Source organism: Hyperolius riggenbachi, chromosome 4 (genome assembly GCF_040937935.1).
Source record: "Hyperolius riggenbachi isolate aHypRig1 chromosome 4, aHypRig1.pri, whole genome shotgun sequence".
Taxonomy (NCBI): domain Eukaryota; kingdom Metazoa; phylum Chordata; class Amphibia; order Anura; family Hyperoliidae; genus Hyperolius; species Hyperolius riggenbachi.
In genome coordinates, this window is record NC_090649.1 from 180,693,190 (window position 1) to 180,707,591 (window position 14,402).

The window sequence follows — 14,402 nt, forward strand, 5'->3', positions numbered from 1 at the left end:
ACGCTGCCTGCCTTTTATAAGGGGGATGGGACTCCAGGAGGGAGTGTAGCCTGATTGGCTACAATGTGCCTGCTGACTGTGATGTAGAGGGTCAAAGTTGACCCTCATGATGCACTATGGGGGCGAACCAAACTTCCGGAAAAGTTTGCGGTCAATCGAGAACCACGGAAGTTCACCAGGAACCATTCGCCTGCAGACCGTTTGGGCCATCTCTACATATGAGCATGCAACACAGAATAGTGATATGAAGTGCATCTGGTATGACTTACCCTCCCAGCACACCCAGTGTGTTTCAAAACATTCTGCCCATCTGCATATCAGCATGGAGCATGGAAAAATGATTTGCTGTACACTGCCAAGTCACAATAGAGTTAAATAAGTAGCTTGCCCCCTATGCATACCAATGTGGCAATATTACTGCTACTTCCGGCAGCGTGTACTGCAAGTTGCACTATTAGTTATGCTATAAGCGTGGCCTGCAGCACATAAGTAGCCTGAAAGTTGCTACAGTCATGAGCATTACCAATGGTAACGCTTATTAGTAGCATGCTTTACCGTAGCAGTGGTCACACTACTTGAGTAGCACAGGTCGCGTTAATAGCAGAACTCGCAGTACTTGCTGCCAGAAGTAACGGTAATATTGCTGTGCGCTGTTTGTGCATGGCAATATGACCGCGCTTTTGTGCACCAACCCTGTGTTTAGTACAGCAGTCAAAAAGAAAATACTGTACATTTTACAATAAAAATTAGGATAAATGAAAACTTGATCAAGAAAAAAGGCATGTGTATCAAAATGTATTATGCACAATGATATCCAGTTAAGAATTCTTTTTGTGCGTGTGAAATATGCCTCTTAATACTAACTGATTATTCCAGCAATCTACAGAGAAATCTTAATTCAAGTAATTTTCAAGCCAATTAAAAACAATTCATCCTACACAATAGGAACATTATGGGTTTCTATGTCCATCGTTACTTTTTGTATTCTCTCCTGAGACCTCTATCACCTCCAATGCTGATCTTTGATCTCCATGGCTGCAGTGGCGTACCTAGGGTATTTGACACCCGGTGCTGATTATCCACAACCCCCCCCCCCCCGAAAAAAAAAGTGACAGACGCCTATAGTAGGGATTAGATTGACTCCTATGAGGGAATTGACTATGTACTCGTATAGCTCTGTGGAAGATGCCAGTGCTCTATATAAATACATAATATAATATGGTAGGGCATTAGACTATGACTATGGTAGGATTAAACTGTGAGCTACTCTGAGGACAGTCAGTGACATGACTATGTACTCTGTAATGTGCTGCAGGAGATGTCAGTGCTATATAAATACATAATAATAATAATAATATGGTAGTACATTAGGCTATGACTATGGTAGGATTAGATTGTGAGCTCCTCTGAGGACAATCAGTGACATGACTATGTACTCTGTAAAGTGCTGCAGGAGATGTCAGTGCTATATAAATACACAATATGGCAGGACATTAGACATTAGCTATGGTAGGCATTAGAGTGTGAGCTTCTTGGACTGTCTGTTGACTGAGACTCCCCTTTTGCCTCTTGCCCTGCTCACTCTGTCTGTGTTGAGGGAAATGGTGGAATAGTGGCAGGTTGTGAGAGAAATGGTGGAATAACAGCAGAATGGTGGTACTTGGTGGCGCGGTCACACAGGCAGCAGCACGCAGATTCCGTTGCTTGCCGTGAGTGACAGTGCTCACACGAGGCCAAGAGGGAGTGTGTGAGTGTGTTGGATGTTACCGCCACTGAGTACCACTGTTGCTGCTGCTATTCCACACTGTCCCAGGTGGCCAGGCCGGGCATCCACTCCTGCACTCACTGCTTCCAGCGGCGGCTTCCAACATGCAACATAGGAAAAGGCCGGAATTTAACTGTGTCGTGAACCGATGTGACGGAGGCGGGGGTCTGAGCAATGCCAATAATGCAGGTGGAGCAGATACTGTGCTGGCTGTGGTAGGCTGTAGCTCAGTCTCAGGCAGCAGCTTTATAATTTATTGACTTCCATCGGCAGTCCAGACTCCAGCCAGAAAGGTATACAATGCAGGGCTGCCAACCTAATTTCTACTTTTTCACAGACAAAAAGCCCAAAAAATAAGGATACCCCAAATTTTAGATGGACAGGGGGCAGAGTCAGCAGCACACTTTTAAGGAAAGCTGTGGATGGGTCTAAACTGGCACCATTGTTCATTTTTTAGTATTTAAATAGTGCTGTCATCTTCCACAGTGCCTTATAGTCATGTCACTGTCGTCAGAGGAACTCCCAATCACTGCCAGCGTGCAAATAGTTCAGTGGGGGATACTTAATCATTTGTTTAGTTTAGAAACAATTTACGCTGGATTCACAGTCTGTGGCTCAGCATATCCTGTCAGAATCATCCAGGAGGTGCAGGTCATAAATATTACCTGTACTCCTGGTTACTACAAATCTCTGCATGTTCTGACAGGACCTGCTGGCCCATGTTTCCAGAGGTGTATAAGTATCTGCCTCTAAAGGGTTAAGCCATAGAAAAACAAGTGGCAGGAGGAGACCTGAGAGATTAGTAACACAGAGGGGGTCAGAGAGATATCTGCAGATCAGCAGACCTCCTTCCCTGCATGATTTCAGCCTGTTGGATTACATACAGATGTTATGGGTGTTGCTAGGATCCTTAAAGGTGGCCATACACTGGTCGATTTGCCATCAGATTCGACCAACAGATAGATCCCTCTCTGATCGAATCTGATCAGAGAGGGATCGTATGGCCACCTTTACTGCAAACAGATTGTGAACCGATTTCAGCCTGAAACCGTTCACAATCTGTGGTGGTGGTGCTGCCGCCGCTCCCCCCCCCACATACATTACCTGCTCCGCCGGCGTAAGTCCCGCTGTCACCGCTGTCTTCTCCGCTCTGGTCTGGTATGCTTCACTTCTTCCTGCCCGGCAGGAAGTAGAGGGCGCTCTACTGTTTAAACTTCCTGCCGGGCAGGAAGAAGTGAAGCGTGCCGGAGACCAGACCAGAGCGGAGAAGACAGCGGGGACAGCGGTACTCGTGCCGGCGGAACAGGTAATGTATTGCCGCTGTATTGCGTCGGTCGTCGGGCATTCGAACGCTGCTATCGACGCACTCCCGACCCGAGAAAAATCTTATGCATGGACGGATCGACAGGAGTCGACGGGAATGATGGATTTCGGATGGAAATCCATCGTTCTGTCAGCGGTGTGCGCGGCGATTTCACAGCTGTTTCGATCACTGTGATCGAAACGGCTGTATATCGGCGGGAAATTTTTTAGGTGTATGGGCCCCTTTAGAAGATCGAAAACTGGCAGAGATGCTGAGGAAATAGGAGGAGAGTAGCAGGCAAGCATTTAAAAGATTGACACAAAGGTTCCACCTTGATAAACAGCACATGATTAATACTTGATGGGGAAGTGCAAAGGCATACATAAAGACACCAAAAGCAAACTCTGGAGCTGTGAGAGATTGTACAAATCTTCATATTCAACATTGCTAAATATATTTAGAAAATATTTATAAAAGCCAATATTTTTGTGTTGTACCCATTGTGTAAAAATCCATTTTTTTAAATGTACCTATTACCTGGAAGTTTTTTTTTACTAACATTTTAGAATGGATTGATGGAACAAGCGGCTGATTTTAAGGGACACAATACACCAAATGGGAGTTAATAAGAATGTAAAATCGATGTAAAAATAGTAATTGTTTCTGGTTTAGGAGAATTCCTGGTGTGCATATTGGCATTCCTCCCAGCTTGAAAACTGAAAAACACAACCATTGATAAGTTAGTTATAGAAATGCATTCTATTTTTATTCTTAGATAAATAAACTCGTCTGCCAAAGTTCTTTTTTTCAGTAAGTTTTGGATGGATTACTAACATGAACATGGACTTGTTAATTATTTTGCATGCCTACATTTACAGATTTTTATATCACATTTTATACAACCAATATTAATTTGCCAAGACAAAATATATTTCAGTAGTAAAAAGGAGCCTGGTAGCCTCCATCAGGTACTTTATCTAGACAATAAAGCTCAAAGGGCCCCATCCAATTCACTTTTTCTCTTAAGTTTTCTCCTAGGAGATCATTTGTTTTAAATCTTTGGTTTAAAATAACTTTTCCACATCCTCCAATTGAAAAAGTACCAAATAAGTAGGTGAAAAAGTAATGTCAACATTATCCTGAGTATTTTCTTGCTCACTGGTGGCTTAATAGGCATTTTAATAATAAGATGTGAAAATCTCTGCTAGGAGAAAACTGAATTGGACCCCCCCATATCTACCTCACAAGAGCATTGTGGAAGAGTCTAATGTCTACTGTGACATGCAAACAATGTATGTAGAGGGAGAAACATAGGTACATGAATGTTGAGTAAAATGCCAAAGACCCAGGACTGAAACCAATATAATTGGCCTATTAGTAAGCAGTTTATTTTTGCATTGATAACCCTAACAATGCTTTTCTATGGAAAGCATTGCCGTTTTAGTTGGGTCATATACTTTTCAACATTGTTCACTGTATGTGACTTTAAGGGGGCAACATGGCGGAAAAATTGTAAAATTTAAAACATGTGCAAACATAAACAAATAAGAAGTACATTTTTTTCCAGAGTAAAATGAGCCATAAATTACTTTTCTCCTATGTTGCTGTTACTTACAATAGGCAGTAGAAATCTGACAGAAGCAACAGGTTTTGGATTATTCCATCTCTTAATAGGGGAGTCTCAGCAAGGCTTTCATTCTTTATAAAGATATTCCCTAAAAATAATGTAAACAATGATGCTGGCCAGCTTTCCTGCTCGCTACACAGTTTTTTGGCAGTTGGACAAAGCAACTGCCATTCACTAAGTGCTTTTGAAAATAAATAAATACCTGAGAATCCCCTATAAAGAGATGAAACATAACGTTAGCTCCCTTGTGTGATTGGTAAGATGCACTGTCTGTCCCAGGAGAGGACGTCAGGATGTGTGCTCCTAATCCATTGATAGGTTTGATGCAATGAATGTGTTTGCATGTCTGCACTATGCATGTTACAGGGCCAGAGTTAGGACACCTATGTTTACCTGGGTACTTCTGGGCAGTATAGATGACTAAGCATAAGAATGTATTCTTCTGTGAACTAAGACCCCGGCTTTTAACTTAGCTGTAGGGATAACAGTTGTGCCTGGATGAATGAATCTGTAAATGCATTTGTTTGAACATTTGCATGCGAGAGTGCAAAGGGTTAATAGATTTTTGCTGTTTTCTAGCCACACCCCCTTCAGCACCTCCCTTTCCTTAAAGTGAACCTCCAGACTAAAAATCGACTCAGCAGCACTGAAAAGGCTTGGTGTTTCTTTAACTGTTTCACAGCATCAGAACTTTGTTTCTCTTATACAAGCCTCATTTTTAGCTGCACAGAAGAAAACTGCCTGGGCATTTTTCCCCTGATGCTGTGCAAAGCATGATGGGATTTCTGATGTTGTTGTTCTCATTCTGCTGTTTTGGTGCAATTTTTTTTTTACATTTTGAATTTGACATTAGAAGCCTAGCGCATGCAGCTGGGAGGGGTTATCAGGACAAAGGACAGTTGGAACTGTGTGTTATGCTCCCTGTCCCCTCCTTTCAACCAAAAAGATGGCAGCCCCCATGACAAAGATGGCAGCCCCCATGAATCACAAACATTTGCCTGTTCTTTTAAAACAGGGTGGGTAAAAAATTATATTATCTATATCTATACTATCTATTCTAATTAATATAACTATTGTAACGTAATGACAGTATGCTTGTTTAGGCTGAAGTTCCCCTTTAACTTATTTAATGTCCTAACTAGATGCGATGTGCCTGGATATATGTATTTTTTTCTTGTTACTGACCCCTGTGGCTATGGTCAAATTCAGTGCACTCTCTCCTTCCCCTGTATATGTTTGTCAGCATGCACACAGCTTATGCTGGTGCATGTGCATGGTGCACATGGACACATAACGTTAGCTCCCTTGTTTACCTGGGTACTTCTGCGCAGTATAGATGACTAAGCATAAGAATGCATTCTTCTGTGAACTAAGACCCCGGCTTTTAACTTAGCTGTAGGGATAACAGTTGTACCTGGATGAATGAATCTGTAAATGCATTTGTTTGAACATTTGCATGCGAGAGTGCGAAGGGTTAATAGATTTTTCCTATAAAGAGATGAAATAGTCAAACACCTGTCACTTCTGTCAGATTTCTACTACCTACTGTAAGTGATGAAGCCGGAAGCCGGCGAAACTGCGGTAGGGAGCCGCTCTCTCTCATGGGCCGCTATGCCGCCACATAGCAGCACCTCACGGAGGTGCTAACTGCCACCCTTTTGGTGGTCTACACGGACAGATCTACCACCTACCTGTCCCAACGCCCTCCGTGTTCGAAGCGGACACCTCCACACACCATAGGAACTATATCTCTGGACATATGGAAGATGCAAAACAATGCCTTCTGAACTGGCCTTGTCGTGGAGTGGGTGAGACACCAATACACTAATCTACAACCACTTGTTGCATGCTCTGAGCACGGCTGATATAAGGTACAGGGAGATCCTGTCTGCCATCTACTGTTTGGAAGCTGCTTTGCTGGAATTGAGGTGACAATTGGGCTTGTGCTTGCTGTGAACTCTTGTGCTGCTTATGCTTCAGTGAGCTAAGCTATCACAAGCGATTTGTGTGTTGCTACATGTGTCATGCATTCTATGGCATGCCTATTTCTTACCACGACTGCTATTCTCAATTTGGCATCTGAATACGTTTGGCAAAGCATTTACTCCCAGATTAGCTTCTGGTCCAAACTGGGATAATATCTGTTCTTTATCAATCCCATGTATGTGTGTTCGGTGCACCGGTTTGGTGTGAGCTCTGCGTGTGTGGTGGGATGGCCATCCCATACGTTTTTAATGTATATATTTTTTTTCTAGTATTTTTGTATTGACAATAAAATAATAGTTTGTTATTCTACAAATTCTAGTTATAGTTCTGGGCTTTTTTCAATATATGACGCGTATGTGAGCCATAATGAACCACTTCAACTTTTTGAGTAAAAAATAGGAAAAAAGTAATTTATGGCTTTACTCTGGAAAAAAATAAACTTTTTATTTGTATATGTTTGCACATATTTTAAATTTTACAATGTTTTCGTCATAGTGCCCCTTTAATGAGCACTGGTTTATATAAGATTTAACCACATTATTAATATTGGCATTGCTGTTTGATGCCTGTGTTCAATAATGTTTTTTTTGTATTTTTTTTTTTTTGAATACTCAGTACTAATACTAGGGTTTAAATTACCACTGGTTCAAAAATTCATTAAACTAGGCAGATTGGACAGTTTTTCCATACAAGCTGGGACTTTATTTTGCTTCCTAAAATAATTTGCATGTTCTCTGAACCAAAACTTTTAACTGATTTAAGCTTTCTTGAGCAGAATATCTTTATAGCACGGAAAATGACCAAGTGCTTCTTTTATGTATGTAAATATTTCATTCATTCATTATTCAGCCATAGATCAGCCTCATTGCTGTTTGAGTCAGCTTTTCAATGTTTTATCTCAGCCTCCACAAGAGTCTGTTACATTTAGAAGAACCTATTTATATATGTTAAAGGATAACTGTAGTGGGAAGAATATGGAAGCTGCCATATTTACTTCCTTTTGAACAATACAAGTTGCCTGATAGTCCTGCTGGTCTTTTTGGCTGCAGTAGTGTCTGAATAACACCAGAAATAATGTCAGAAACACCTGATCTGCAGCATGCTTGTTCAGGGACTATAGCAAAATGTATTAGAGGCAGAGAATTAGCAGGACTGCTCGACAACTGGTATTTTTTATGTTTAAAAGGAAATTAATATGGCAGCCCCCATACCCCTCTCGCCAGTTGTCCTTTAAGTCATGTACGTATAAGTCAATCAAGAAACAGATTACTTTCTTTCTTCTGTATTGTACTTTTTCTCCAATTGATTGACTTCTCCTTGCGCATCCAATGCTATTTGAAAAACACTGGAATAGCATAGCTGGTAATTTACTTAATAATAACTTTGCAAGTGTCCGTTTGAATATTTAAATTTACAGCACATTTGCATAATAGGTTGCTTTGCAAGTGGACTAAATTAGTGCAATAATTATTTCTCAGTCAACATTAGCAATAATCTAAAGGCTCTAAAGCTTAGCCATTCATCTCTCTGTGTACCACCATGGAAAAGGAAAATATGACAGTGCTATATTCACAGAGCATTCCTCCTTTTATGGTTTATTATGTGTAACACAATGTATGCCATTTTGACAATAGAGCTTCTAATAACTAAATGAGTTCTTAAATCCCAAGATTGTATTAGCTCCATAACTCCCTGTGAAGCTCATACTTTGCAGCCCCACTAATTCTAGAAGCTCTATACATAGGGAAAACTGGTAAACTGATAGCTAATTTGATTACCCAATTATCGGGAAATGCATACAACATTTGTTGCTTATAATGTCTAGCTTATACATTACTGTGGAGATGATATGGCTCTAATTTACACAATGCTAGGGAATGAACAGACATTGGCTACCATGAAAACATGAAAACTAGCTTAGTGGACCACAAGGTCACTTGGCCTTCTCTAAAATGAGGGATGTAAGAATAAGTATAAGAACTGTGTATGGGTTCATTGGCATATGAGAGCCTTGCTTTCTTGGCATTGCTCATCTTGAAAGATGGTGCTGATTCATTACATGATCAGGTCACAGTTATGGCATCCCATCATAACTGATGGTTTGAATATGAAGTTTAATCCTAGAATAACAGTCCTTGTTACAGTCTAGATCCCACATATGCAATGAGACATCAGATAAAGGATATTTGTCTTTTTAGGACAACCGAGGTGACATGTGACATAATGAGATAGACATGCATATGCACAGCGCCTAGCACGCAAATAACTATGTTGTGTTCTTTTTCTTCTTTCTCTGACTAAAAAAGTTAAATATCAGGAATGCAAGTGACAGTTTCTGTCTGGGTCGGGACTGGGTCAGACTACATGACCCTCACTGATAAGTAATTACAGCCATAAAACCCTTTCCTGTCAGTAAATGTCTTCTGAGAGCAGGAAAGACATAAACAGGGTCAATAGTCCATAGAGTTGAGCTCTGGCATGCGTCAATGCATGTGTCATTGAGCAGAGACAATGAAACAGTAAAAACATAAAAACTAGATTTAAATATAAAATAAAAGTGCAGGCTATCTAAAAAAAAAAGTAGTTTTTAGGAGAAGGAGGATAGATACAATTGTTTATTTCATCAGTTTATTTTCACCTCTGATGTCCTTTAACGATGGACCATCAACATTTTGCTTTGTTTCTTATCTGCACTGCATGCTTCCAAGCATCTGTGTTGATTATTACTGCTTACCAATTTTATGGACTAATGCCACATTATTATTTGTGTTTTAATTGAGAACTAAATGTAATGTTATATAGTATCTGTTTAGGAGTTATGCAAAGTAGCATCTATATCCATGAAGCAATGCTACATTTTTTATGTTTTTTTTTTTATAAAAGCTAGAGAAATGTTTGTCAATATTCTTTTTTTTTTTTTTTCATTTGCTCCCTTGATAGCTTTCTCTGTTAGAAGATCTTGGATTTGGGGGAGTTCTTATTTACTTTGACCCATGTGATTTACCAGAGGGAGAAAATGCCCAGGACAATTCGTTTATGGTCTCTCTAAAATATGGAACAAATCCAGTTATGCCTTTTTCAGATAACAAAGGTAAGTCCATAATTTTACTTTTCATGCTCTTGCAATAAACATTTTACTACTTGTAACAACATATTTTTGCTATCAACCTATTTTATGAAATTCTAGTTACAGTAGCAGGTTCATATTTAAGAATTGCTTGATGTAACAATATTTTTAATCTTCAAAATGGCGTTCTTCATTTTGCTTTGTGAGGGAACTTCTAAACCACATGTGTCGAACTCCAGATCCATGCCAGTGTTTAGGATAGATTGAGAAAGAGAGGAATGTGTTCTACCTGTTCTACACCTTTCCTAATTCAGACCAATCAACCAATCATTTTTGAGCTGTGTCAAAAATGTGTGAGGAACTCGGCCCCCGTAGGACCGGTTTGACATACCTGTTCTAAACTAATTTCTAGTGATATTAACAACCAATGAATTATATTCTTAAAATAAAGAACTTCTCACAGTGAACTAAAAGATAGCTTGATGCACTAAAATGATTGGTTTTAGCATGCAGTAGATCTCATTTTAGACATCTGGGGCCCGATCCAATTCACTTTTTCTCCTAGGAGATAATTTTTCAACTTCTGTTTAAAGTAATGTTTCCAGACTGCATTTCAAAAAGTACCAAAAAGTAAGTGAAAGAGTATTTTCTTTCTTTCTGAGGACTTAAAGGGAATGTTGTTGATAAAATGTGAAAATATCACCTATGCCATGTCTGTAAATGTACTTTTTTTTTTTTTACCTGGGTGTGGAACAATGTACTCCTTGTACCAGTGAGGCTCATGCTAAAGAAAAATCCTTTGAATTTACAGTAACTTAATGAATTCTAGGAAGGCAATGTGATGAATACTGATGTGCAGAGCTGCAATACTATAAGCCGTTCCAGAATTCCGGTGAATAGAATTGAAGCACCACAATGCCCAGATGCAGTAACAATGGCATTACATACCATAGAGCTATGGGCTGAAAAATGTACGTTTGCGAACTTGCGAACGTTTGCGAACCGCAATAGACTTCAATGGGGAGGAGAACTTTGAAAACTAGAAACATTTATGCTGGCCACAAAATTGATGGAAAAGATGTTTCAAACATCTAAGTTTTTGCATGGATGAGTGGGATAGACACCAAAAGTCCCAGGGAAAAATCTGGATTTGACGCAAAGCAGCGTTTTAAGGGCAGAGATCACATTGCATGCTAAATTGGAGGCCTAAAGTGCTTTAACCTCCCTGGCGGTTAATTTTTTTTTCCAAATGGAAAAAATCCTTTTTTTTTTTAAAACATTTTTTTTGTTTCATGTAAAGCTACCAGAGTGGTAGCTACATGAAACACCACTAGAGGGCACATGTGGCCCTCTAGTCCGATCGTCGCCGGCATCTATAGCAAACAGGGGAAAGCGTATATAACGCGTTCCCCTGTTTGGCTTCTCCTGTCGCCGTGGCGACGATCGGGATGACGTCATGGACGTCAGCCGACGTCCTGACGTCAGGCACACCCGATCCAGCCCATAGCGCTGCCCGGAACTCATTGATCCGGGCAGCGCAGGGCTCTGGCGGGGGGGGGGGGCCCTCTTCAGCCGCTGCGTGCGGCCGATCGCCGCAGAGCGGCGGCGATCAAACTGTGCGCGCGGCTAGCAAAGTGCTGGCTGCGCGCACAGCAATTTACAGCATGTAAATCGCCCCACCAGGGGCTGAGATCTCCCCCTGCGCGGCATAGCCCGAGCTCAGCTCGGGCTTACCGCCAGGGAGGTTAAAACATCTTGCATGTGTATACATCAATCAGGGAGTGTAATTAGAGTACTGCTTCACACTGACACACCAACCTCATTGTGTAACGCACCGCAAACAGCTGTTTGTGTTGTGACAGCTGTGCTAGACTGGTGCGTACCATGGTGAGAGTGCAGGCGATAGCAGTTTCCAAGCCCATATGGTCGCCAGGCTAAGGTAGCTCAATGACAGAACAACAGTGACTGTCCAGCTGATCGAATTTGGTCTGTCCACAATGAAGCAACAACCTTATTATTTTTGGTGTGCCACCCCCCCCCCCCCCCCCGAGACACTCATATAGCTAGCGATCATTGCTTCATTGTGATACGCAAGCCCCTTCACCGCGGCAAGGTAATGATCACGAAGGGGAATTGACACATGTACATGACTTTTGTTTTGTTGTTGTAGCTGCAGTGCAGCCAGAAAAATTAAGCAAGCATGTACACGCACCAAAAAAATTATTATAGTTGCCGCTGCTAGCAGTGGCCTTAAAAATTCAGGAATCCGCCTAGAGTCCTGGATCCTGTTGGTGGTGACGGAGGAGGCAGTCAAGCGGCCTGCGGGCAGAGATGCTGTGTGGTGAGTGACTTAGTCTTGGGGCAGGCAGCCAGTCACACAGTGTGCAGGCAGAGATGCTGTGTGTGGGGACTGACTTAGTCTTCGGGTGGGCAGTAGCCCTCCGGGATCTATGCCTCATTCATTTTGATAAAGGTGAGGTACTGAACACTTTTGTGACTTAGGTGACAGAAGTTGGATGGCAAATTGTGACAGCTCTGGCCACAGGTCAAGCCTGCGCACCCAGTAGTCCAAGGGTTCATCGCTGCTCACAGTGTCTACATCCACACTTAAGGCCAGGTAGTCGGCTACCTGCCGATCCAGGCTTTGGTGGAGGGTGGATCCAGAAGGGCTAAGGCGAGACATTGGACTAAAGAATGTCCACATGTCCGACATCACCATGAGATTTGCTGGAGCATCCTGTCCCTGCCTGCATGTACATGGGATAAGGATTACTGGCAGTGGTACCTTTATTGCGTTGTGCTGTGACATCACCCTTAAACGCATTGTAAAGCATAGTTGCCAGCTTGTTCTGCAAGTGCTGCATCCTTTCTGCCTTCAGGTGAGTTGGTAAAATCTCCGCCACTTTGTGCCTATACCGAGGGTCTAGTAGCGTGGCCACCCAGTACAGCTCATTCCCCTTGAGTTTTTTTATATGGAGGTCCCTCAACAGGCTGGGCAGCATGAAAGACACCATCTGCACAAAGTTGGATGCAGACGTACTATCCATCTTCTCTTGCTCTTCCTCAGTGATGTCAGCTAAGTTCTCCTCCTCCCCCCCAGCCATGAACAATACCACGGGAAAGTTGAGCAGCACGAGCCCCCTGTGACGCCTGCTGCGGTTTTTCTTCCGCCTCATCCTCCTCCTCCAAAACAACACCTTCCTCATCATCTGACTCCTCTTCCCCACACGACTCTTCCTCCTCCTCCTTCCTCCCCCCTCTGTGCTGCCGCAGATGTTGAGGAATCATCTGCTTCTGCTGAGAATTGATTCCACAACTCTTCCTCCTATTCCTGTTCCTGGTCACGCTCCTCCACATCTTGATCCACCACTCTATGCACGGCAGGCTCCAGGAAGAAGGCATACGGGATCAAGTCGCTGATGGCACCTTCACTGTGACTCACCAGGTTTGTTACCTCCTCAAACGGCCGCATGAGCCTTCAGGCATTTTGCATCAGTGTCCAGTACTTCAGCCAGAACATGCCCATCTCCCCAGACTGTGTCCTTTGACTATAGTTGTACAGATACTGTTTGATGGCTTTCTCCTGTTGTAGCAGGCGGTCCAGCATCAGGAGGGTCGAATTTCAGCGAGTCAGGCTATCACAAATCAGGCGTCTTACCGGCAAGTTGTTTTTCCGCTGTATATTGGCAAAGTGTGCCATGGCCGTGTAAGACTGCCTGAAATGCCCACACACCCTCCTGGACTGCTTTAGGATGTCCTGTAAGCCTGGGTACTTAGACACAAATCTCTGAATTCCGAGATTGAGCACATGTGCCATGCAGGGTACATGTGTCAGCTTTTCCAAATTCAAAGCGGAAATGAGATTGCTGCCGTTGTCACACACCACGTTGCCGATCTCCAGTTGGTGCGGGGTCAGCCACTGATCCACCTGTTTGTTCAGAGCAGCCAGGAGAGCTGGTCAAGTGTGACGCTCTGCTTTGAGGCAAGACATGTCTAAGATTACGTGACACCGCCGTACCTGGCATGCAGCATAGGCCCTGGGGAGCTGGGCTGTGTAGCTGGAGAGGAGATCACAGCACCAGTAGAGTTGAACTGCCACTCGACCAAGGAGGAGGATGACAGCGAAGAGGATGTAGCAGGAGGAGTAGGAGGAGAAGGAGAGGAGGTGGCAGCAGGCCTGCCTGCAAGCCGTGGAGGTGTACTAGGTCCACTGCACAGCCATGTACTCCCTGCTTGCCAGCGGTCGCCAGGTTGACCCAATGGGCTGTTTAACCACTTCCCAACTGAGGGGTTTTACCCCTTCAGCATCCGAGCAATTTTCTCCTTTCAGCGCTCCTTACATTCATTCGCCTATAACTTTATCATTACTTATCGCAATGAAATGAACTATATCTTGTTTTTTTCACCACCAATTAGGCTTTCTTTAGGTGGGACATTATGCCAAGAATAATTTTATTCTAAATGTGTTTTAATGGGAAAATAGGAAAACATATGGGAAAAAAACATTATTTTTCAGTTTTTCGGCCATTAGAGTTTTTAAATAATGCATGCTACTGTAATTAAAACCCATGAAATGTATTTGCCATTTTGTCCCGGTTATAAAACCATTTAAATTATGTCCCTATCACAATGTTTGGCGCCAATATTTTATTTG

General features: G+C 42.5%; 1 protein-coding gene and 1 long non-coding RNA gene across 3 annotated transcripts in view; one reads left to right on the forward strand and one right to left on the reverse strand.

Moving 5' to 3' along the window:
* The window catches only part of NAALADL2 (N-acetylated alpha-linked acidic dipeptidase like 2), an 808,485-nt gene that overhangs the window by 474,611 nt on the left and 319,472 nt on the right, over positions 1-14,402 (forward strand). Inside the window, exon 5 of the mRNA XM_068281050.1 lies at positions 9,622-9,772. Coding sequence (XP_068137151.1) covers positions 9,622-9,772 — 151 coding nt within the window. The remainder of the gene's footprint in view (positions 1-9,621; positions 9,773-14,402) is intronic.
* LOC137571627 (uncharacterized) overlaps positions 1-14,402 on the reverse strand; it is a 59,829-nt gene that overhangs the window by 34,546 nt on the left and 10,881 nt on the right. The window contains exon 1 of one of the 2 annotated variants that reach the window (XR_011031392.1): positions 4,684-4,777. The exons of the other annotated variant lie outside the window; for it this stretch is intronic. This is a non-coding gene — a long non-coding RNA (uncharacterized lncRNA). Of the gene's footprint in view, positions 1-4,683; positions 4,778-14,402 lie in introns of those variants that run through there. 2 annotated transcript variants of the gene reach the window in all.